Source organism: Bubalus bubalis, chromosome 1, assembly GCF_019923935.1.
Source record: "Bubalus bubalis isolate 160015118507 breed Murrah chromosome 1, NDDB_SH_1, whole genome shotgun sequence".
NCBI lineage: Eukaryota > Metazoa > Chordata > Mammalia > Artiodactyla > Bovidae > Bubalus > Bubalus bubalis.
This window is the reverse complement of record NC_059157.1, coordinates 177,527,089-177,550,070: the sequence shown is the minus strand read 5'-3', so window position 1 is coordinate 177,550,070 and position 22,982 is coordinate 177,527,089. Positions and strand designations below refer to the sequence as shown.

The following is a 22,982-nucleotide window of genomic DNA, read 5'->3' as shown; positions in this document are numbered from 1 at the left end:
TTTCTCTTCTTCTGAGACCCTTATAATTTGAATGTTGGTGGATTTGATATTGTCCGTGAGGACTCCTGAGAGTATCCTCAGTTCTTTTCTTTTACTTTATTCTGCTCTTCAGAAGTTATTTCCACCATTTTATCTTCCAGCTCACTGATTCTCTCTTCTGCTTCAGATATTCTGCTACTGATTCCTTCTAGAGTGTATTTAATTTCAGTAATTGTGTTGTTTCTATGTTTATTCTGTAATTCTTCTAGATCTTTGTTAATTGATTCTTGCATTTTCTTCATTTTTCTTTCAAGGTTTTTGATCATCTTTACTATCATTATTCTGAATTCTTTTTCAGGTAGTTTGTCTGTTTTTTCTTCATTTATCTGGACTTCTGTGTTTCTAGTTTGTTCCTTCATTTGTGCAGCATTTCTCTGCCTTTATTATTATTATTTTTTAACTTACTGTGTTTGAGGTCTCCTTTTCCCAGGCTTGAAGGTTGAATTCTTTCTTCCTTTTGGTTTTTGACCTCCTAAGGCTGGACCAGTGGTTTGTGTAAGCTTCATATAGGGTGAGATGTGTGCTGAGATTTTTGTTGTTCTTTGTTTTTCCAGTTATGAGCAAGTGAGATGGTAATCTTGTCTGCTGATGATTGGGTTTATATTTTTGTTTTGTTTCTTGTTTAGATGAGGTATCCTGCACAGGGTGCTACTGGTGGTTGGGTGATGCCGGGTCTTCTTTTCAAGTGGTTTGCTTTGTGTCAGTTCATACTATTTGACTCCCTAGGGTTAGTTCTTTGGTAGTCTAGGGTCTTGGAGTTAGTGCTCCAACTCCAAAGGCTCAAGGCTTGATCTCTTTTTTTTGGGCCACTCTGTGTAACAGGATGCTAGTTCCCCAACCGGGATCGAGCACATGTCCCCTGATATTCTTTTGGAAGAGAAGCGATTGGAACGAAATTGATGTTCCGAAGCTTCTGTGAGTGGCATAGAAAGATCTGACAACCACTGTTTCTTCTCCATGCACTTACTTTTTAAAAATCAATGTCAAATTTGTTATCACTCTCTTCATCTCTGTTCATGCTTATCAAAAATTCTAGCTTTGACTCCAGGTTAAGAAATCCTGTACTAGATCAAAAGTCTTCAACAGGAGGAAAATCCTTTTTGTCTTCCATTTTCAAAGGCTTGGGTGTCCTTGTGGCTCAGCAAGTAAAGAATCCACTTATCATGCACAAGACCTGGGTTAAATTCCTGGGTTGGGAAGATCCCCTGGAGAAGGGAAAGGCTACCCACTCCAGTATTCTGGCCTGAAGGATTCCATGGACTGTATAGGCTATGGGGTCACAAAGAGTCAGACACGACTAAGCAACTGTCATTTTCACTTTTTCAAAGGTTTAGGACTAAAGCCCAGAAAATAATAAGGACTGTTATCAACATATATATACTTTTCTTAAAACAGTTTAGAAACAAATCCTGGAAATATTTTTTGAAAGTTTCTGTTTTATACATGATTAGTTAGTATATACAGTAAGAAACTACAAGAGCACATAATCCAAACTTATTGAGGTGGACAAAAGAAGAAATGCTAAGAAATCTCATTTATACCTCAATACATCTTTATTTACACTTCCCTAAGGGCACAGCATTAAAGAATCTGCCTGCCAATGCAGAAAACACTGGTTCAATGCCTGGGTAGGGAAGATCCCCTGGAGAAGGAAATGGCAACCCAATCAAGTATTCTTTTGTTTTTAAATTTTTCTTTATTTTTTATTTGATGGACGACTGCTTTACAATTTTGTGGTGGTAAAGAATCCATGGAATTCTCCAGGCTAGAATATTGGAGTGGATTGACATTCCATTCTCCAGAGGATCTTCCAGACCTGGGGATTAAATCTGGGTCTCCTTCATTAGATTCTTTACCTTCTGACCACCAGAGAAGCCCTAAGAATTAGACAGACTCAGGGAAGAATCAGAAACTTAACTTTAATATCTTTTCTCCTGAAAATATTGACATCACTCAACAAATAGCATAACAAGATTGTCTTCACTTGGTCATTTTTCCACTGTGGTTGGTAAACAGTAGATATATGTAAATATACATGTATCTTTGAGAAACAGTAAACAATGCTAATACTTCAAAATCTACGCAACACAAAAACTGCAAGGTATACAGTTTATGTTTAGAACTTTGTTACAACTGTTGTCAAATAACCTAAGCATCTTAAGGCACTAAACTGATTATGAAATAGTCTGGAACAGTTCTAAATGTCAGTTTAACATAGGCACAAAATAATGATATGTGACCATGAATCTTAAACAATAAAGGAGTTGAAAAATAACCCATTCAAATATCTAAAATGGATCAACAATGATTACTGTATAAAAATTTAATCATTTATGGGAAAAACCTTGGATTATAAAATTGGAACATTTCTGAAGTTAATTTCTGAAGTTAAAATTAAGTTACTATGATTCTAAGGTGTGTACCCTGGTATGTTAATACCATGACTAAAGTAACTATTTCATTTATCCAATTACTATTTGAAGTTCTATTTAAAACATCTTCCTCTTATGTAAAACCTAACTCAGGATAAAAAAAATATATATTTCTTTTTTTTTATTGGCATTATTCTGATGCAAGTTCAAACTCTCTCGTTATATATCTTCTTCACATTTTTTTAAACTTCATTAAGTTTGCAATATTAAGAAAGTCACAAAAAATACTAGTGACAAAGTATATACAAACATTTTAATATAATAAAACATTACTAATATCAGCTATAATAAAGGCAAGCTGAAGAATAAACCCTGACAATTTCTGGACAGTCTTTCACAAAAAAATAAAAATGTGTTTAGGTAACTAAATTCCCTTTTAAGTGAGAAGCATATGTGTTGCTGGTTTGGCCACATGACATGGCCATTATGCAAGCCCAAATAAAGCCAAATTTTCTTCTCATCAATAAGTAGTACTAGCAGATAATTCAGGATGAAGATGATACTTCTCTCTTTGTAATGTATTGAGAAACAGCTATTTCTCACCTAAATTCACCTAAGTCTTCAAAAGGTATTCCATCACTTTTAAATGATTCTAGAATGTAATCCTAACCTTTTATTTTAGGCATAATCAAAGATGACATTAATTTGTCTGCCTTTAGAGAATCAGATTTCTTATCCTTGGACTAAGAGTTCAGTTCAGTCGCTCAGTCATATTAGACTCTTTGCAACCCCATGGACTGTAAGACACCAGACTTCCCTGCCCATTACCAACTCCTGGAGCTTGCTCAAACTCACATCCCTTGAGTCAGTGGTGCCATCCAACCATCTCGTCCTCTGTCGACCCGTTCTCCTCCTGCCTTCAATCTTTCCCAGAATAAGTGTCTTTTCCAATGAGTCAGTATTTCACATCAATCAGGTTGCCATGGTATTGAAGCGTAAGCATCAGTCCTTTCAATGAATATTCAGGACTGATTTCCTTGAGGACTGACTGATTTGATCTTCTTGGTGTCCAAGGGACTCTCAACAATCTTCTCCAATACCACAGCTTGAAAGCATGAATTCTTTGGTGCTCAGCTTTCTTTATGGTCCAACTCTCACATCCATACATGACTTCTAGAAAAACTATAGCTATGACTAGATGGACCTTTGTCAGCAAAGTAGTATCTCTGCTTTTTAATATGCTGTCTAGGATTGTCGTAGCTTTTCTTCCAAGGAGCAAGCATCGTTTAATTTAATGGCTGTAGTCACCAACTGCAGTGATATTGGAGACCAAAAAGAGTCTGTCATTGTTTCCCTTCTTATCCCAACTATATGTCATGAAGCAATGGGACCGGATGCCATGATCTTCATTTTCTCATAGTTAAGTTTTAAGCCAGCATTTTCATTCTCCTCTTTCACTTTCATCAACAGTCTCTTTAGTTTCTTTTTGCTTTATGTCATAAGGGTGGTGTCATCTGCATATCTGTGATTACTAATATTTTTCCCTAAAATCTTGATTTCAGCTTGTGCTTCATCCACCCCAGCATTTCACATAATGTACACGCTGAATATAAGTTAAATAAGCAAGGTGACAATATACAGCCTTGACTTACTCCTTTCCCAATTTGGAACCAGTCTGTTGTTTCATGTTCAGTTCTGTTGCTTCTTGACCTGCATAAAGATTTCTCAAGAGGCAGGTCTGGTGGTCTGGTATTCCCATTTCTTTAAGAATTTTCCACAGTTTTGTTGTGATCCACACAGTCAAAGGCTTTGGCATAGTCAATGATGCAGAAGTAGATGTTTTTCTGGAATTCTCTTGAATTTTCTATGATCCAACGGATGTTGGCAATTTGATTTCTGGTTCCTCTGCCTTTTCTAAATCCAGCTTGAACATCTGGAAGTTCATGGTTCACATACTGTTGAAGCCTAGCTTGGAGAATTTTGAGCATTACTTTCCGAGTGTGTGAGATAAGTGCATTGTGCGCTAGCTTGAACATTCTTTGGAATTGCCTTTCTTTGGGCTTGGGATGAAAAATGACATTTTCTATTCCTGTGGCCATGTTGAGTTTTCCAAATTTGCTGGCATATTGAGTGCAGCACTTTCACAGCATCATCCTTTAGGATTTGAAATAAATCAGCTGGAATTCCATCACCTCCACAAGCTTTGTTCCTAGTGATGCTTCCTAAGGCCCACTTGGCTTCACACTCTAGGATATCTGGCTTGAGGTGAGAGATCACATCATCATGGTTATCTGGGTCATTAAGATCTTTTTGTATAGTTCTGTGTATTCTTGCCACCTTTTCTTAGTATATTCTGCTTCTGTTAGGTCCATACTGTTTCTGTCCTTTATTGTGCCTATCTTTGCATGAAATATTCCCTTGGTATCTCTAGTTTTCTTTAAGACATCTCTAGTCTTTCCCATTGTATTGTTTTCCTCTATTTCTTTGCACTGATTCGCTTATAAAGGCTTTCTTATCTCTCTCTGCTCTTCTTTGGGACTCTGCATTCATATGGATATATTTTTCTTTTTCTCCTTTGTCTTTTGTTTCTCTTCTTTTCTCAGCTATCTGTCGGGCCTCCTCAGACAACCATTTTGCCTTTTTGCGTTTCTTCTTAATTAATCTTAACCTTTTATTTTAAGCACAATCCAAGATGACATTATTGTGTCTGCTTTTACAGAATCAGATTTCTTATCCAAGGACTAAGAATAAGAAGGAATATTAGAAATGGGTCTTCAAAAGAGGTTGGGACACAAAGCCAGAAAGAAAGATAGTCCCTAGGAAAAGAACTGTTAGGATGGAGACAAGTAGGTGAGAAGAATGGGATGTTGGTGAAGAAAATACAATATCTGCCTTGAGTCAAGAATCAAATTTCACTCCTGAAGTGGTCTGAACACTGTTCTCCGACTCTCCCCACTATAAGCATATGCTGGGGTGTATATTCAGTTTCCCAGTCCTGGATTCTTGCCTTCTTGTACTTCCCAACATCCTCCTGATATTGATCAGCAGGATTGCAATGCTAACAACCATGGCCAGCAGGACCATTACAGTGACTGGAACTAGCTGTCAAAGTTTCATGGGGGTTAGGTTGGATTTCTTATCCATGTAGAGATTACCAGCAGGGGACTTCGATGTAAGTGCACAGTGAGACTTCTAGACCCAGAAGAGTAAATCAACCCTACCCTGGTCTCAGAATAGGCAGAGCTAGGAATGTCCATCTCATCCAATGTCCATCTCATCTAGGGTCTTCTAAAAAGTGCTCTGTTGCTGCTTAATATCAATGGCGGGCTGCTTGTAGTGCCAGCATGTAATTGGAATTTAGCCAGCAGCAGTCACAAAAGAATCACTGCAGCTCAACTTCCCAGTCTGAGTTGGGAAGCCACAGACATCCTAGCAGTGATGTTTTTGCAATAGGGTGTTTTGTTGAAGACTCAGATTTTCTTTTTCCAACTCATGGATGCCACCCAGGTTCACCAACACGATTACATCTAGTTGCACTGGTAGGCCTTCAAACAACACTTCCGTCACATTTGGAGCTCTGCAGAAATCAGTGTCCACAAAGGTATGCTTGCTAGGCCTTACTTACCAGGCTTTGACCATTCTTGTGGCCATTCATGCATGGTTTATCTACAAGAGCTGAGGTTTAAAATGAAGCAGTTCACCTCAAGAGCCCAGTGCCTGGCACCTGCAAGGACTTCCTCCCTCACCCCATCCCTAAAACATCAACTTATTCATGGAATATGTAACGTGTAATGTGGCTAGCTGTCATCATTAGTAGAAATAGTAGGTCCACAAGGGTCAAGACAGAGGAATGAGAAATAGGACTGAAAAGATAATCACCAGATTTAAAATAGGACCCAATGTCTGCTACATTGGGTAGAGACTACAATTGTGCTTCTGTGGTGACTTTCTATTATGTAATATTCATTTTTTATAAATATCAAAATGTATAGCTGCCGGGAGAAATATCAATCACCTCAGATATGCAGATGACACCACCCTTATGGCGGAAAGTGAAGAGGAACTCAAAAGCCTCTTGATGAAAGTGAAAGTGGAGAGTGAAAAAGTTGGCTTAAAGCTCAACATTCAGAAAATGAAGATCATGGCATCCGGTCCCACCACTTCATGGGAAATAGATGGGGAAACAGTGGAAACAGTGTCAGACTTTATTTTTCTGGGCTCCAAAATCACCACAGATGGTGACTGCAGCCATGAAATTAAAAGACGCTTACTCCCTGGAAGGAAAGTTATGACCAACCTAGTTAACATATTCAAAAGCAGAGACATTACTCTGCCAACAAAGGTTCATATAGTCAAGGCTATGGTTTTTCCTGTGGTCATGTATGGATGTGAGAGTTGGACTGTGAAGAAGGCTGAGCGCCGAAGAATTCATGCTTTTGAGCTGTGGTGTTGGAGAAGACTCTTGAGAGTCCCTTGGACTGCAAGGAGATCCAACCAGTCCATTCTGAAGGAGATCAGCCCTGGGATTTCTTTGGAAGGAATGATGCTAAAGCTGAAACTCCAGTCCTTTGGCCACCTCATGCGAAGAGCTGACTCATTGGAAAAGACTCTGATGCTGGGAGGGATTGGGGGCAGGAGGAGAAGGGGACGACAGAGGATGAGATGGCTGGATGGCATCACTGACTCGATGGACTTGATTTTGAGTGAACTCCGGGAGTTGGTGAGGGACAGGGAGGCCTGGCGTGCTGCGATTCATGGGGTTGCAAAGAGTCGGACACAACTGAGCGACTGATCTGATAGCTGTTATAGTTATGATTACATATTCCTTAATGATTATTAAAGTATTAAAATATATTAACAATTTTGATGCTCTGTCAGTCTATCTACTGCCATTGCAAAGATCACCTAAGATATTTTACATATAAGAGAAATAGAAATAAACTATTATTTAAATAATGGCTATTTTCAGCTTTCCACATTTACCATCACCTAACCCACTCCAGTGTTCTTGCCTGGAGAATCCCAGGGACGGGGGAGCCTGGTGGGCTGCCGTCTATGGGGTCACACAGAGTTGGACATGACTGAAGTGACTTAGCAGTAGCAATAGCAGTCAAACTTAATCTAAATGTTTTAAGTTTAGATATTATGATACTGTTAAAAATCAGAATAAATCTTTTCATTTTTTTTTCATGATTTTTAAGTCCTATACTCCAATATCCTGTCACTGTAGTGTTTGTACTTATAAGCAGGTATTTCTCATATTACACTCATACATTGATCCTATTCAAGTACTTATGTATTTGCTTAGTTTTATAAGGTTTCACTCCTCATCATCATTGTAGTATTTCCTTCTTTCAATATATCCTGACCATCTTTGTTATAAAATTTCACTTCACGCAATAGTTCTAAGTTCTCCTTTTCATTTCATGCAATAGTTCTAAGTTCTCCTAATAGTATTTGTCTCCTAAGGTTTGTCTCATCACCAATTCTTCTATAATTACACTTCTTACGACATTCATTCAGTTCAGTCGCTCGGTCGTGTCCAACTCTTTGCAACCCCAGGAACTGCAGCACACCAGGCCTCCCTGTGCATCACCAACTCCTGGAGTCCACCCAAACCCATGTCCATCAAGTCGGTGATGTCATCCAACAATCTCATCCTCTGTCATCCCCTTCTCCTCCTGCCCTCAATCTTTCCCAGCATCAGGGTCTTTTCAAATGAGTCAGCTCTTCACATCAGGTGGCCAAAGTATCGGAGTTTCAGCTTCAACATCAGTGCCTCCAGTGAACACCCAGGACTTATCTCCTTTAGGATGGACTGGTTGGGTCTCCTTGCAGTTCAAGGGACTTTCAAGAGTCAGCTATTTTAATACTTCTTAAAACTTTTAAGCTTTTAATGAACATTCAGAAATTAAAAAACTACTATGGACATATTTATCCATTCAATTAACAGCTCAGCAAAGTATTCAATTCTCATACAGTCACTACCTAACAGTCAGTTCAAACACAAGTTAACAGGTGTGATTTTAATAAACTCATAGGTGCTTTTTCACTTTCCTTGGTGTCATCATAAAGTAAGTAAAACTTACCTACACAAACCTTGGGGGAGAACTCCCCTGCATTTGATACCTTGAGATCTGGCATCTAACCCATTTGTAAGTTGGGTACTAGAAGAAACAAATGTTCTGTAAAAGTTTATACTTTTATTTAGCATCAGAACAAAGTTTCCTCCCTAAAAGAAAGAGTATGACTAATCACAGACTAATGCCCTAAGATACCTGTGTCTTTCCCAATCAAAACTTCAACAGACAAAATCAGTTTTATCTTCATAGTCATATGTCTAAAGCAAACAGGAAACCAACCTGAGCCATTAAGTATACTTCATTTATAGGCTTAATCCACTTCCTTATTCACAAAATTTATTATATCTGTCCATTAAGACCAAATGGAGTTTTCATAGCATTAATGAACAGTTTGTAATAGTACATTAACAGACCATTTGACTTTGATACAGAATTTCCTCTCCCATCTATGGTTAGAAAGTCTATGAAGGGAAGGGTCAGACAAGCTTCAGTTCAGTTCAGTTCAGTCGCTCAGTCATGTCCGACTCTTTGCGACCCCATGAGTCGCAGCATGCCAGGCCTCCCTGTCCATCACCAACTCCCAGAGTTCACCCAGACTCACGTCCATCGAGTCAGTGATGCCATCCAGCCATCTCATCCTTTGTCGTTTTCCCTTCTCCTCCTGCCCCCAATCCCTCCCAGCATCAGAGTCTTTTCCAATGAGTCAACTCTTAGCATGAGGTGGCCAAAGTACTGGAGTTTCAGCTCCAATGCCTTAAACAAGAGCTCTCAATGAATTTCTGTTGAATGAATCAACTGTAGCCCAACTTTCTTAGATGAAGTCTGGGGTACAAAATGTAAATGCCAATGAATTATACAAATTCATTATAATACTACTTCATAACTACTAAAGCAACAAATAACAGAGTAATAGCTTGAATGTTCCAAAATTCAGTATGTAGTCAGTGTCACGCATCTAAATGGCAAAATGTCCAAACCAAACTATTCCCATACCCATCACTAACACCTATATTCTTACAAATTTCCTTTCGGTGAATATCCCCAAGTCAAACAAATAGGAATTACCTTATATTCTGTCCTCTTTCTCATCTTTCAGAAGCATCTTGCAGCCTTAATATTTATAGAATCAGTCCCTTTCTCTTCCTCTTCCCCTTCACTGACACTATAAATTCAAACTTTCATTACTTACGAATTGGATTTAAAAAAAAAAAAAAAAAAAGGCCTCCTAACTAGTCTCTCTGCTTCCAGCCTCACACACCCCAAATCATCACCTAAACTGTTTCCAGAAAGGTACTTCTAAAAATGCTAATATGACCATGTCATTTTCTTACTAAAATGCCATCAATTTCAGAAAAAGCTAAATGTTTAGAATCTAGCCTCTTTTAGCTCTACTCTTACTGGACATCTTATGGCTTCCATGGTAGGGGTAGAGATTTTATCTTTGTGTGTTGCATTTCTGCTATAAGAAGTTCCCTCTGCTAACTGTCTAGCTAACTCCTTTTCATCCTTCAAGTCTCAGGTAAAATTTCTTTTCAGTTATACAGGCAAGAACATTCAGGAACTATCTAGCACAACATCCAATTACAGGAGGTATGTAAGGTATCTGTTAAGCCAGTAAAGTTGATTTTTCACAATTCCAATAAGGAGAAAAGGCTAAAATACAAAATGGTCATCAATAGTTGTAGGAGTCAAAGGTTTGTGGAATGCTGGATAAATAAAAGAAACTAGGGTCTTTAAAACCAATCTTACCAAAGCCTTCACATGTCACTTCTCCAAAGGGGAAGGGATACAATCATTTTTCAAATATACTGGCAATATAAGTCCTCCTTTAGGAAGCATTTCAGAAATACTATCACTTTTATTACAAATAATAAGATAGATAAGAAGGTACAGACCATCCAGTTTCAACAACAGTTAATATTTTACAGCCATATTTGTTTCTTTCTGCTTCTTTTTTCAGTTATTGCTATAGTAGTCCAAATACACCTGTCTGATCCCTTTAGGTATGTGTTTATTTAAGTAGTACTATATATTATGTATCATTCTGCAGCTTGCTTTGTCCCTTAAAATGCATTTCTAAAATTTGTCCATAATGGTACCTAAAGCTCTAGTTCACACTAGTTTTAACTGTAATAGAAAATTTAACTGTCTGAATATACCACATTTTATTTATCAATTGTTCTGTTCACAGACTTTTACTTCCTTTGTCTTTCTTTTCACCATTACAAATTAACAGTAAAAATTACTATATGAGCCTCATCTATAAAACTACATAAAATTTTCTCTAGATCCCAGTTAAAAGAAGAAAGACATAAGAAAGAAAAAGGTGTTGCCCACAGTGTAGGTACTCATTAAATAGTTGCTAAATGAAGGAAAAATGAATAGATCATTTAACCTTTCTTAATACTGTCAAATTTTTCTCCAAAGGGGTTATACAGATTTGTACTCTCACTAGTTAGTACTCTCCATCCTTACTGACTTTTAGTACTTTCCAGATACTTTTATGTTACTCAAATAAAGAGTATGAAACAGAATTTTATTCTATTTCATGCCAAATTTTATTCATTCTTCTTCCTGTTTTCTTAGATGGCCTAACTGTTTATTACTATTTTACAGAATGCTGATTTTTTTTTTTATAGTGTTAATTTTCTCTCTTGGAGTTTTACTGAATACTCATTAGTCCAACAGTCTAGGTTATGTTGAAATTCCTACATAGACAATTGTATATTCTGCAAATACGGATAATTTTATATTTTCAACTATTATACTCTAGTGCTTATTCCTGGGAATACATCTAAATTTCCCTGTTAAAAATGGTGTAACATGAGCTACAATGTTTTTGTGTGATAACCTTTACCAAGCTATGGAACTTCCCTCTTGATGGTTTACTCACAAAGTTATTGTTCACTGTATCAGCTATTATTTTATCAAATGATTTTTATAAACATTCTACATCAATTTTCCCCTTGATATGATTATCTGCTATATAAAAGACTTTCTAACATTAGGACTTCTCTGGTGGCTCAGACGGTAAAGTGTCTGTCTACAATGTGAGAGACCTGGGTTTGATCCCTGGGTTGGGAAGATTCCCTGGAGAAGGAAATGGCAACCCACTCTAGTACTTCTCGCCTTGAAAATCCCATGGACGGAGGAGCTTGGTGCAGGCTACTATCCATGGGGTCGCAAAGAGTCAGGCACGACTGAGCGACTTCACTTTCACTTTCTTTCTAACATTAAGCTACCCTTGCATTCCTAAGATAAAATCTGTAAGTTTTAAGTGTACTGAACTCAAACTGCCAATATTTTGAATCAGTAGACCTTTCTATCATTTCTTTTTCTACTTAGTTTCCATTTCTACTTTTTTTTATTCCTTTCTTCTTAATTACTTTAGGTTTGCTATTTTTCTTTCTCTAAATTGATACTATTATTGCTAATTAGTGCTTTTGCTGATATTACTTTTATTAACATTCACACTTCAACTGTTGTTGAACTACACGAAATAATTAAAAGTGCCTTTCGAGATTTGTGACTATGATGTAATGTAGAAAGGGAATTTATTTTGAATATTTCAATCTTACTTGCATTGTGGTCAGCAAAAAGGTTCAGGCAATCCCTAATGAAATATTTCAAGACTTTCTTCCAAGCCTCAATATTCTACAGTTATACTGTACAGGCATACCTTATACCTATTAACGATTTGGTTTCAGATCACTGCTGCTGCTGCTGCTGCTTCTAAGTCGCTTCAGTCGTGTCTGACTCTGTGCGACCCCATCGACTGCAGCCCATCAGGCTCCCCTGTCCCTGGGATTCTCCAGGCAAGAACACTGGAGTGGGTTGCCATTTCCTTCTCCAATGCATGAAAGTGAAAAGTGAAACTGAAGTCGCTCAGTCGTGTCCGACTCTTAGCGACCCCATGGACTGCAGCCTACCAGGCTCCTCCATCCATGGGATTTTCCAGGCACGAGTACTGGAGTGGGTTGCCATTGCCTTCTCCGCATCACAGCAAATATTACAATACAGTGAGTCACATGAATTTTTGGTTTCTCAGTTTATATAAAAGTTATGTTCACACCATATTATATTAAGTGTGCAGAAATATTTATGTCTAAAAAATCATTACACATACCTTAATTAAAAGATAATGCTGTTGGAAAAATGGTGCTTATAGACTTGTTCGATGAAGGGTTGCCATAAACCTTCAATTTTTAAAAAACACAGTATCTGCAAAGTGCAGGAAAAAACAACAACAACAAGGAATGCCTGTGTAATGATTTTCACTTATCGTACTTACTCCTGACAACAAACTCTAGATCTGAGCAAATGTGACTGAAAATTTCTAAAAGACTACCTCTTCAAAACCTGTCGCTTCTATTCCCTTGGAATTCTTCCCCTGCATATTCTGGAACCCTTTCAATCCACATCAAAGTCACTCAATTGCTCTTTCATATTTACTTTTTTATTTCTGGGCTACATTCTGAATGAATGCCTAATGAATGCCAATTCTTGAATTCTCCCTTTGATGGCATCTAATGCGGGTTTTTAACCTCAGAAAAACCTATTTACTAAGTTTATTTCCTTTTTAGTATTAGGTAGAATTTCTTTCATCTCTGTGGAAACTTAAACATACCTGTTTCTTTTATTTTTTACCCCTTCCTATGCTTTTGAGATTATCTCTGCTCCATCTACTCACTTCATGGAGAACTAGATCATACAGTGGGCTTAAAAAGAACTTCCTGCTCTAAGATGGTACAGGAGATTTTTAAAGATTCCCTCACCAATCAAGAAAGTAGTCATTTTACTTCAGGTCCTGATTATAAGGACTATGTCTGTCCTCTTCTTTCCTTCATCTCACGATTTCCAAAAAGTGGGGTTTTAGCATAAGCCAGTATCCAAACTAGGCCATCCTGAGTAGTAAAGGAGTCTCTATCAGTTAACTACATGGATGATAAGCATAAAGCAGAGTCTCAAGGCTAACCTAAGATATTTATTAATATGATCCCCTTAAACACAAGCCTTAGCCTATGCAACAGTTTTCAGTGGCTTTCTTCCATCTCCTTTCCAAGTATGGGGTGTCATATTAGGCCCTGGCTTCATGTATTTTAAGCCTAACTTTATTCATACACACTTCATGAAACACCTTACATCCTTTTAACATACAAGATCAAAACTCTTGGCTACAAGTATCTACTTCTGCTACCTTAAACCTAATGCTGACCACTAGGTAGTTTTTTTTTCTATATGAACCACAGAAACATTTAGTTTCTAAACCCATTAATGTCTAAACTCTTTCTAGCACTTTGTCTTTCATTACTTTATGAAGGGATTACTTTGAAATGAAGGGATAATAAACACTGAAATTAGTGTGCCAGCTTCATTAAAAGACTTGCATTCATTTTTTAAACATGAATTTTTAGGCATTCCTTTCGCTCAGTGACCACTTTCAAGAATTTACATTACAAAGGATTCCTACAGGCAATATTTCATAGGGATATATAAAGATTTTCAAAGAAGTACTATTTTTAACAGAATAAAACTACTCTTAAATAGTTATCTTAAATATACTTATTCTTCTTAAACAATAAAGCAGTCCAACAGAAAACTAATTGGATAATATAAATGTTAAAAATTCTAAGGTTAATCCACTGGAAAAAAATGCCCACAACAGAATGCTGAATAAAATGAAAAAAATTACAGCAATTTGTAGATTAATATGAATACAGCTAGGAAACAAAAACATAAAAGAATAATAAAAAAGTACAGCAAAGTAAAAAATACATAGCATCATTTTCAATAGAAGGATAGTGAGAAAAAGTTGAAAAAGTGAGTTAAAACCAAATTCTGGAAGGTACTAAGGTTCTGACTACTAATCTTTACCCTTTATAAAATATGAATCCAAAATAATTTAAAAAGAGAATAAAGTATGAAAACAGCGATAGGGAAGAGTAATGTAGATGAAGAATATAGAACATAGTGGGTGAAAAAGAAAAAAATCTTATACTCATCACTAGTGTATATCAAAAACAAATGACTAGATTTTGTTCACAATAAATATTGAAGATTTTATTCATATTAAATAAAAGCTAGAAAAATAAACTTTTGCATGAAAAAAGAAAGCAAAATAATTAAATGAACTTTTAGAATTTAATTTCCTTGATTTTCTGTTTGTGTCTCTACCTACAGATGGGAGGCAACAAATAGATTTTGATTAATATCTCTATAGCCTGTTAACAATTTTTCTATTGCAGTTTGTATCTGCAATAGAAACTATCAAGCTTAATGGCTAAAAATCACTTAATATATTTCAAAATTATACTTATATATTTTAATGCTGTCCATTGCTTTGAATAACTGGGAATTCAGTATTTCACCATTTAGCATCATCAATATTTAGCATCATCACACCACTCTAACACCCTCCCCTTCCCATACAATATTCCAAGATTCCTGAACAAATCAATCTGGTAACATACATTAAACCCCTTTAAGGAATTCAAAAAGAAATACATGTAAAAAATAAAAGGTGTATCAATGGAAAGTTGCCTGCTTTTGGTTCTAAAAGTAAATCTGTTTTATAAATTACCCACTGAAAATGAAGTATCAAAAATGAGCAAAGACAAAATAGAATAAACATACAATCATTAGTAATTTAAAAATGGAAATTAAAATAATGAATTACTGTCTTTACCTATATTGCCAAATAATTCTTAAATATAAAATCCAATTGCTAGCTAAACTTCTGGTGAAAGATAAACTAGTACAAATTCTGGAGAATAAAATGGTATTTATTACTACATAGTTAAGAAATATTCTCAAAATAATTTTACCTCTAGTCCTTTAAAATGAAAAGAAGATGTAAGGAACTAAATACAAATGATTAATAAGTTTTAAAATATTCTAAAAATGTAAACACACACTAAAGGAATCATAATACTTATAGTTTATCCTTAAAATAAATTAGTCAGAAGCCAATAAAGATATGCTCTTCAAGACTATTTAATGACACTTGTTGAGTGAATGAGGGCAGAAAAAACAGTGTAAGAAGTTATAAAACATCACACAAACACAAATCACCATAAAATGTTTACTGTGGTTATTTCTAATTCACTACCTAACACTTTTTTTTACACCCTTTCCTCTTTCAAATATTCTTCAATACACATAAGTTACTTACATTAAGTCAAATTCTAAAAATACACATGACTGAGGCAATGCAAATTCTCAGGCAGTTCCTACTATACTGCAAATTATTTTATTCAACATAATGCAATTTAAAATTTGTAACATTAACTTACTATTAAACAATATGCCTTTCCGGACACTTTTACAAAACAAGCAAAGAAAAATCCTTAATAAACTTGACTACACATCAACAATTGTATAAAAATGTCAAAATACACACTAACAGGTTTTACATGTTACTGACCCTATATTGCTTTATTAGTAAAATAGAAACACTTAAAATTTACCTGCATTGCACTTTTCCCCAGTTTCACCACTTCAAATAATGTGACAGGTTCCCCTTCACCATTCTGTTGAGGGTGCCCATTGGCTCTTCCACGGCCTGTTCCTCTAATTCCAGCTTCAATTCTACTCTTCTCTCCTGGTGATTTTCGCGGTTTCTTATTTGTAGACTAAATAAAAAAAGAGGAAAAGCAAAATTAAATGCAGGCATATTTGCCTTATGGAGAGTGATCTCAAATTATGTTTGAGCCTGTGAAAGGGAAGTTAGCACTGTTATAGGTAAGAGATAATTTCAAAATAAGCTTCACAATGTTTGTATTGATTTTAAAAAAAGTGCAAACAGCAAAGTACAAGTTAATTTATACAAGGTATGAAAAGAAAAAGATTTACTATTTTGTACAATAATGACAATGCTGTAACCTTGTCCCCAAACACGACCCCGTCTTGACATTTTCTTATACCAACCTCAAGACTAGACTTCCTCAGAAATCATGTTCAACAAATTGCTACTTGGACAAACTGCATGTTCAACTTCTCCTTCAACTTAAGTACTAAAATATTTCATATTCAGTCATGCAACAAATATATATTGACAATTTTTGGAACCATCCCAAGTACTAAAAATACGGCAAATATTCGGGCCTTGAAGTTGTTTTTCAGTCAGTTCAGTTCAGTCGCTCAGTCGTGTCCGACTCTTTGCTACCCCATGGACTGCAGCACGACAGGTTTCCCTGTCGATCACCAACTCCCAGAGATTGCTCAAACACGTCCATTGAGTCAGAGATGCCATCTAAGCATCTCATCCTCTGTCGTGACCTTCTTCTCCCCCCTTCAATCTTTCCCAGCATCAGGGTCTTTTCCAGTGAGTCATTTCTTTGCATCAGATGGCCAAAGTATTGGAGTTTGAGCTTCAACATCAATCCTGCCAGTGAATATTTGGCAGCACTGATTTCCTTTAGGATTCACTGGTTTGATATCCCTGCTGTCCAAGGGACTCTCAAGAGTCTTCTCCAACACCACAGTTCAAAAGCACCAATTCTTTAGCACCCAGCTTTCTTTATGGTCCAACTCGCAAATCCATACATGACTGATGGAAAAACCACAGCTTTGACGAGACAGACCTTTGTTGGCAAAATAATGTCTCTGTTTTCTAATATGTTGTCTAGGTTTGTCAGAGCTTTCCTTCAAAGGAGCAAGCATCTTCTAATTTCATAGTGCAGTCGCCATTTGCAGTGATTTTGGAGACCAAAAAATAGTCTCTCACTATTTCCATTGTTTCCCCATGTATTTGCCATGAAGTGATGGGACCAGATGCCATGATCTTAGTTTACTGAATGTTGAGTTTTAAGCCAGCCTTTTCACTCTCTTCTTTCACTTTCATCAGAAGGCTCTTTAGTTCCTCTTTGCTTTCTGCCGTAAGAGTGGTATCAACTGCATATCTGAGATTATTAATATTTTTCTCAGAAAACTTGATTCTAGCTTGTGCTTCATCCACCCGGTATTTCACATGATGCACTCTGCATAGAAGTTAAGTAAGCAGGGTGACAACAGACAGCCCTGACGTACTCCTTTCCCAATTTAGAACCAGTCCATGATTTCATGTATGGTTCTAACTGTTGCTTTTTGACCTGCATATGGATTTCTCAGGAAGCAGGTAAGGTGGTCTGGTATTCCCATCTCTCTAAGAATTTTCCAGTTTGCTGTGATGCACACAGTCACAGCTTTTGGAATAGTCAATAAAGCATAAGTTTTTCTGGAATTCTCTTGCTTTTTCAATGATCCAGTGTATGTTGCCATACATCTGCTTTTTCTAAATACAGCTTGAACATCAGTACTGTTCATTTACTGTTGAACCCTAGCCTGGAGAATTTGGAGTATTACTTTGCTAGAGTGTAAGATGAGTGCAATTGTGCGACAGTCTGAACTTTTTTAGCATTACTTTTCCCTGGGATTGGGATGAAAACTGACACTTTCCATTCCTGTGGCCATTCTGAGTTTTCCAAATTTCCTGGCATATTGAGTGTAGCACTTTGACAGCATCATCTTTCAGGATTTGAAGTAGCTCCATTGGAATTCCATCACCTCCGCTAGCTTTGTTCGTAGTGATGCTTCCTAAGGCCCACTTGGCTTCACACTCCAGGATATCTGGCTTGAGGTGCGTGATCACATCATCATGGTTATCTGGGTCATTAAGATCTTTTTGTATAGTTCTTCTGTGTATTCTTGCCACCAATTCTTAGCATATTCTGCTTCTATTAGGTCCATGCCATTTCTGTCCTTTATTGTACCCATCTTTGCAAGAAATGTTCCCTCAGTATCTCTAATCTTCTTCAAGAGATCTCTAGTCTTTCCCATTTTGTTGTTTTCCTCTTATTTCTCTGCATTCATCACTAAGGAAGGCTTTTTTATATCTCCTTGCTGTTTTTGGAACTCTGCATTCAGATGGCTGTATCTTCCCTTTTCTCCTCTGCCTTTCACTTCTCTTCTTTTCTTAGCTATTTCTAAGGCCTCCTCCGACAACCATTTTGCCTTTCTGTATTTCTTTTTCTTGGGGATGGTTTTAATCAACACCTTCTGGACAATGTCACAAACCACCATCCATAGTTCTTCAGGCACTCTATCAGATCTAATCCCTTGAATTTATTTGTCTCTTCCACTGTATAATCTTAAGGGATTTGATTTAGGTCATACCTGAATGGCCTAGTGGTTTTCCCTATTTTCTTCAGTTTAAGTCTGAATTTGGCAATAAGGAGTTCATGATCTGAGCCACAGTCACCTCCTGGTCTTCGTTTTGCTGACTGTATAGAGCTTCTTCATCTTTGGCTGCAAATAATATAATCAATCTGATTTTGGTATTGACCACCTAGTGATGTCCATGTGTAGATTTGGCTCTTGTCTTCTTGGAAGAGGGTGGTTGCTATGACCAGTGCATTCTCTTGGCAAAACTCTGTTAGTCTTTGCCCTGCTTCATTTTGTACTCCAAGGCCAAACTTGCCTATTACCCCAGGTATCTTTTGACTTTCTACTTTTGCATTCCAGTCTATGATGAAAAGGACATCTTTTGGGGTGTTAGTTCTAGAAGATCTTGTAGGACTTCATAGAACCATTCAACCTCAGCTTCTTCAGCATTACTGGTTGGGGTATAGACTTGAGGTACTGCGATACTGAATGGTTTGCCGTGGAAACCAACAAAGATCATTCTGTGGTTTTTGAGACTGCACCTAAGTACTGCATTTCAGACTCCTCTGTTGACTATGATGGCTATTCCATTTCTTCTAAGCAATTCATGCCCACAATAGTAGATATAATGGTCATCTGAATTAAATTTGCCCATTCTGGTCCATTTTAGTTCCCTGATTCCTAAAAGGTCAATGTTCACTCTTTCCATCTCCTGTTTGATCACTTCCAATTTACCTTGATTCACGGACCTAACATTCCAGGTGCCTATGCAACATTGTTCTTTACAGCATCATACTTGACTTCCATTACCAGTCAGTCCACAACTGGGATTTTTTTCTGCTTTGGCTCTTTCTGTTCATTCTTTCTGGAGTATTTCTCCATTCTTTTCCAGTAGCACATTGGGCACCTATCAACCTAGGGAGTTCATCTTCCAGTGTCCTATCTTTTTGCCTTTTCACACTGTTTATAGGGTTCTTGAGGCAAGAATACTGAAGTGGTTTATCATTCAGTTCTCTAGTGGACCACATTTTGCCAGAACTCTCCACCATGACCCATCCAACTTGGGTGGCCCTACAGGGCATGGCTCATAGTTTCATCGAGTTAGACAAGGCACATTCTTCAATTAACAACCCATCCCATGCCATGCCCCCAACTTACAAAGAAAAGTCAACACCGGCTATCACCTTATCTATGTCTCACCTTTAGAGTCAAGATAGAGTAGCTTGCAGTCACTATTCTTGTTATCATTCCTATAAATTTCACTTGTATATAAACTCATTAGAGTTACTGACCAAACTCACCAGTAAAATTAATGTTGCTAAATTTAATAGACATTTTTTTGCAACTCTCCCAGCAAGCCACATTATCCCTATGTGCTTCAGATATCTCTTCCCTCCCTATATTCCTTTCCTGTCAGTGTTACCTTGCTGCTGCTAAGTCGCTTCAGTCGTGTCAACTCTGTGCGACCCCATAGATGGCAGCCCACCAGGCTCCCCTGTCCCTGGGATTCTCCAGGCAAGAATACTGGAGTGGGTTGCCATTTCCTTCTTCAATGAATGAAGGTGAAAAGTGAAGGTGAAGTCACTCAGTCCTGTCCGACTCTGAGCGACCCCATGGACTGCAGCCTACCAGGCTCCTCCATCCATGGGATTTTCCAGGCAAGAGTACTGGAGTGGGGTGCCATCGCCTTCTCCGTGCAGTGTTACCTTAGGTCTCTGCTAAGCATCTTCTCAATCTTTAAACGCTTTCTTGAGTGGTTTAGTTCTCTCTCATACCAGCCTGTTTTGGTTATCAATTTACTGTTCTCCAAATGTACTCTATTTTGCCCCACTTTGTGATGCTGGAACTGGATTTGGTAAACATTTCTTTAGTCGTCTGCTGCAATGGTAAGCTTTATAGCTCAAACGCCCTGGAGGAACACTACAAAGCACAGCATAGTGGCGCTTCTCTTCCTGCTCACAGGACACAATCCCATCATTCTCTATTCTTATATTCTTCAAAGTATCTCTCACTCCTCTTGATATTATAGTTAATAGCCTGACCTCTATTTGTGTGTGTGGATTAATACATAATAAATTTACTGCTTATTTTTAAATAAAGTATTTTTAGAACAGTGTTAGCTATACAAAATAAAGTCGTGAAGACAGTACAAGGAACCTCCACATATATCATATCTAATTAGACCTATTATTAACACCTTATTATTTGTATGATATGTTACAATTAATGAACCACTACTGATACATTAACAAAAGTCCATATTTAATTCAGATTTTCCTAGTTTTTTTTTAATGATCTGTTCTAGAAGCCCACCCAAGGGCTCTTAGACATATTCACATTATGTCTCTCTAAGCTCCTCTTGGCTGCAACAGTTTTTATTCTTTCCTGGTTTATGGTGACCTTGAAAATTTTAAGGAATTTTGGACAAGTATTTTATGTTGTACAGGTATTTTATACAACGTTCCTCAACTGGGGTTTGTCTGATGTTTTTCTCACAACCAGACTGGAATTATGGGTTTGGAGAAGAAGATATAAGAGATAAAGTGTCATTTTTGTCACCTCACAATCAAGGGTATAGTCTAACACATGACTTATCATTCTTAATGCTGACCTATTAATCAGTTGGCAGAGGTGATATTTGTCAGGTTTTCCACTGTAAAGTTACTTTTACTCTCCTCTCCATGCTTCACTGTTTGGAAGAAAGTCACTATGTGCATTCCACATTGAAGGGGTGAGGAGCTATGCTCCACCTCCTTGGAAGTCCAGCATTTATACACACTGTTTGATATTCTTTCAGCATGGGAGATTTCTCTATTCTCTCTCATTCATTCAATCATTTATACTAATGTAGACCCATCAACATTTATTTTGGATTACAATTCAATATTATTTTATTTTGTTGTTCAACTTGTTTCAGCTTTGGCCATTGAGAGATCTTTCAGTTTTGTCTCCTATGTCCTTCTGACATATTATATATATTGTGTGATAAATACTCCATTGTGTGTATTTTTTATTTAGTACTTGGTTACTTTCTGGCAGCACAACATTCTCCATGCTCATATTGCATATTCTGTTTTCCAGTTTTAGAATCAGGTAATAGTCCTGGTTCCTTTTACTAGAGAATTTTATTAGGAATGAAGATCTGGGCACTAGGTTTTGCTCCTTGATACTGAGTGCCCTTGCTTCTAGGCCCTTAAGTGGGCAAAACAATGAAATGTATGTTCCATATATATACACATAACTACAAATATTTCTGTATGCAATGATCTGTTGTGTATATTAAGTTAAGCAAATTTTTTTTGTAACTGGTATCTCCAACTCTAATCCATTAGCATATGGATGCTTCTTCCCCTTACTCATCTACAAACTCCCACTCCAACAGTGAGAAATCTGGCTCTCATCAGTGTACTTATATAGCAGTATTTTAAGCCCTAGCAGTATTTTAAGCCCTACCTCATGGGAAACAATTTTATGAACCAGACTGCAGTTCTTTTATGCATTGTGTACAGAAGTTTTCTTTGACTTTAGTCTTACAGACTCATTTCCAAAGTTACTAAAGTCAGCAACAGCATTAGATGATATTGATACACTCTACATTCCATCCTAGTATTCCCCCGACCTTACAAATGATTTTTAAAACATGTGAATTAATAAAATTCACTTTTTATGAAAAGTTCGATGATTTTTGACAAATACATAGTGTCATGAATGCACAATTATGGTATAACAGAAAAAAGTTTCACTACCTTAAAAAATGCCTGTGCTTCACATTTAACCCTCCCACTTTCCCTTGGCAAACTCCAAAAAATATTTTTTAATCACCACTACTGTTTTGTCTTTTACACAGTCATGTAATTGTAGTCACACAGCATACACTTTCATACTGGTATTTTTCATCTTAACAAAACGAATTAAAGATTGATCCATGTCTTTTAGTAGTTGAACAGCTCATTTCTGTTTATCTGTAAACAATATTCCACTGTATGCATGTACCATGTTTTGTCATCCATCTACCTAATGGTGGACATCTTGCCCACCATTTTTGGCAGTTAGGAATAAAACTCCTATAAGAATTTACATGCAGAGTTTTGTATAAACAAAACTTCCAAATCCATTGTGCAAACACGTAGGATTACCAGATCATATGGTAAAACTATGTTTAGCTTAGTACAAAACTTCCAGTCTTCCAAAGTGGCAACACCATTTCACATTCTAACCAGCAATGAGTTCCAGCTTCTGTTGCTTCACATTCGTGCCAGGAAATTGGTATTGCCAGGTTCTTAGATTTCAGCCACTCTAACAGGGAGACAGTTAGTTGTCTTAATTCACAATCCTTGAATGATAAATG

At 37.0% G+C, this 22,982-nt stretch overlaps 1 protein-coding gene across 3 annotated transcripts in view; it reads right to left on the bottom strand.

The window, feature by feature from the left end:
- Positions 1–22,982, bottom strand: part of STAG1 (stromal antigen 1) — a 507,863-nt gene that overhangs the window by 311,015 nt on the left and 173,866 nt on the right. For 2 of the 3 annotated variants that reach the window (XM_025291338.2, XM_044946850.1), the window contains exon 4: positions 15,961–16,125. In XM_025291338.2, the coding sequence (XP_025147123.1) occupies positions 15,961–16,125 (165 nt within the window). Of the gene's footprint in view, positions 1–15,960; positions 16,126–22,982 lie in introns of those variants that run through there. The other variant, XM_025291345.2, reaches the window with a different exon arrangement.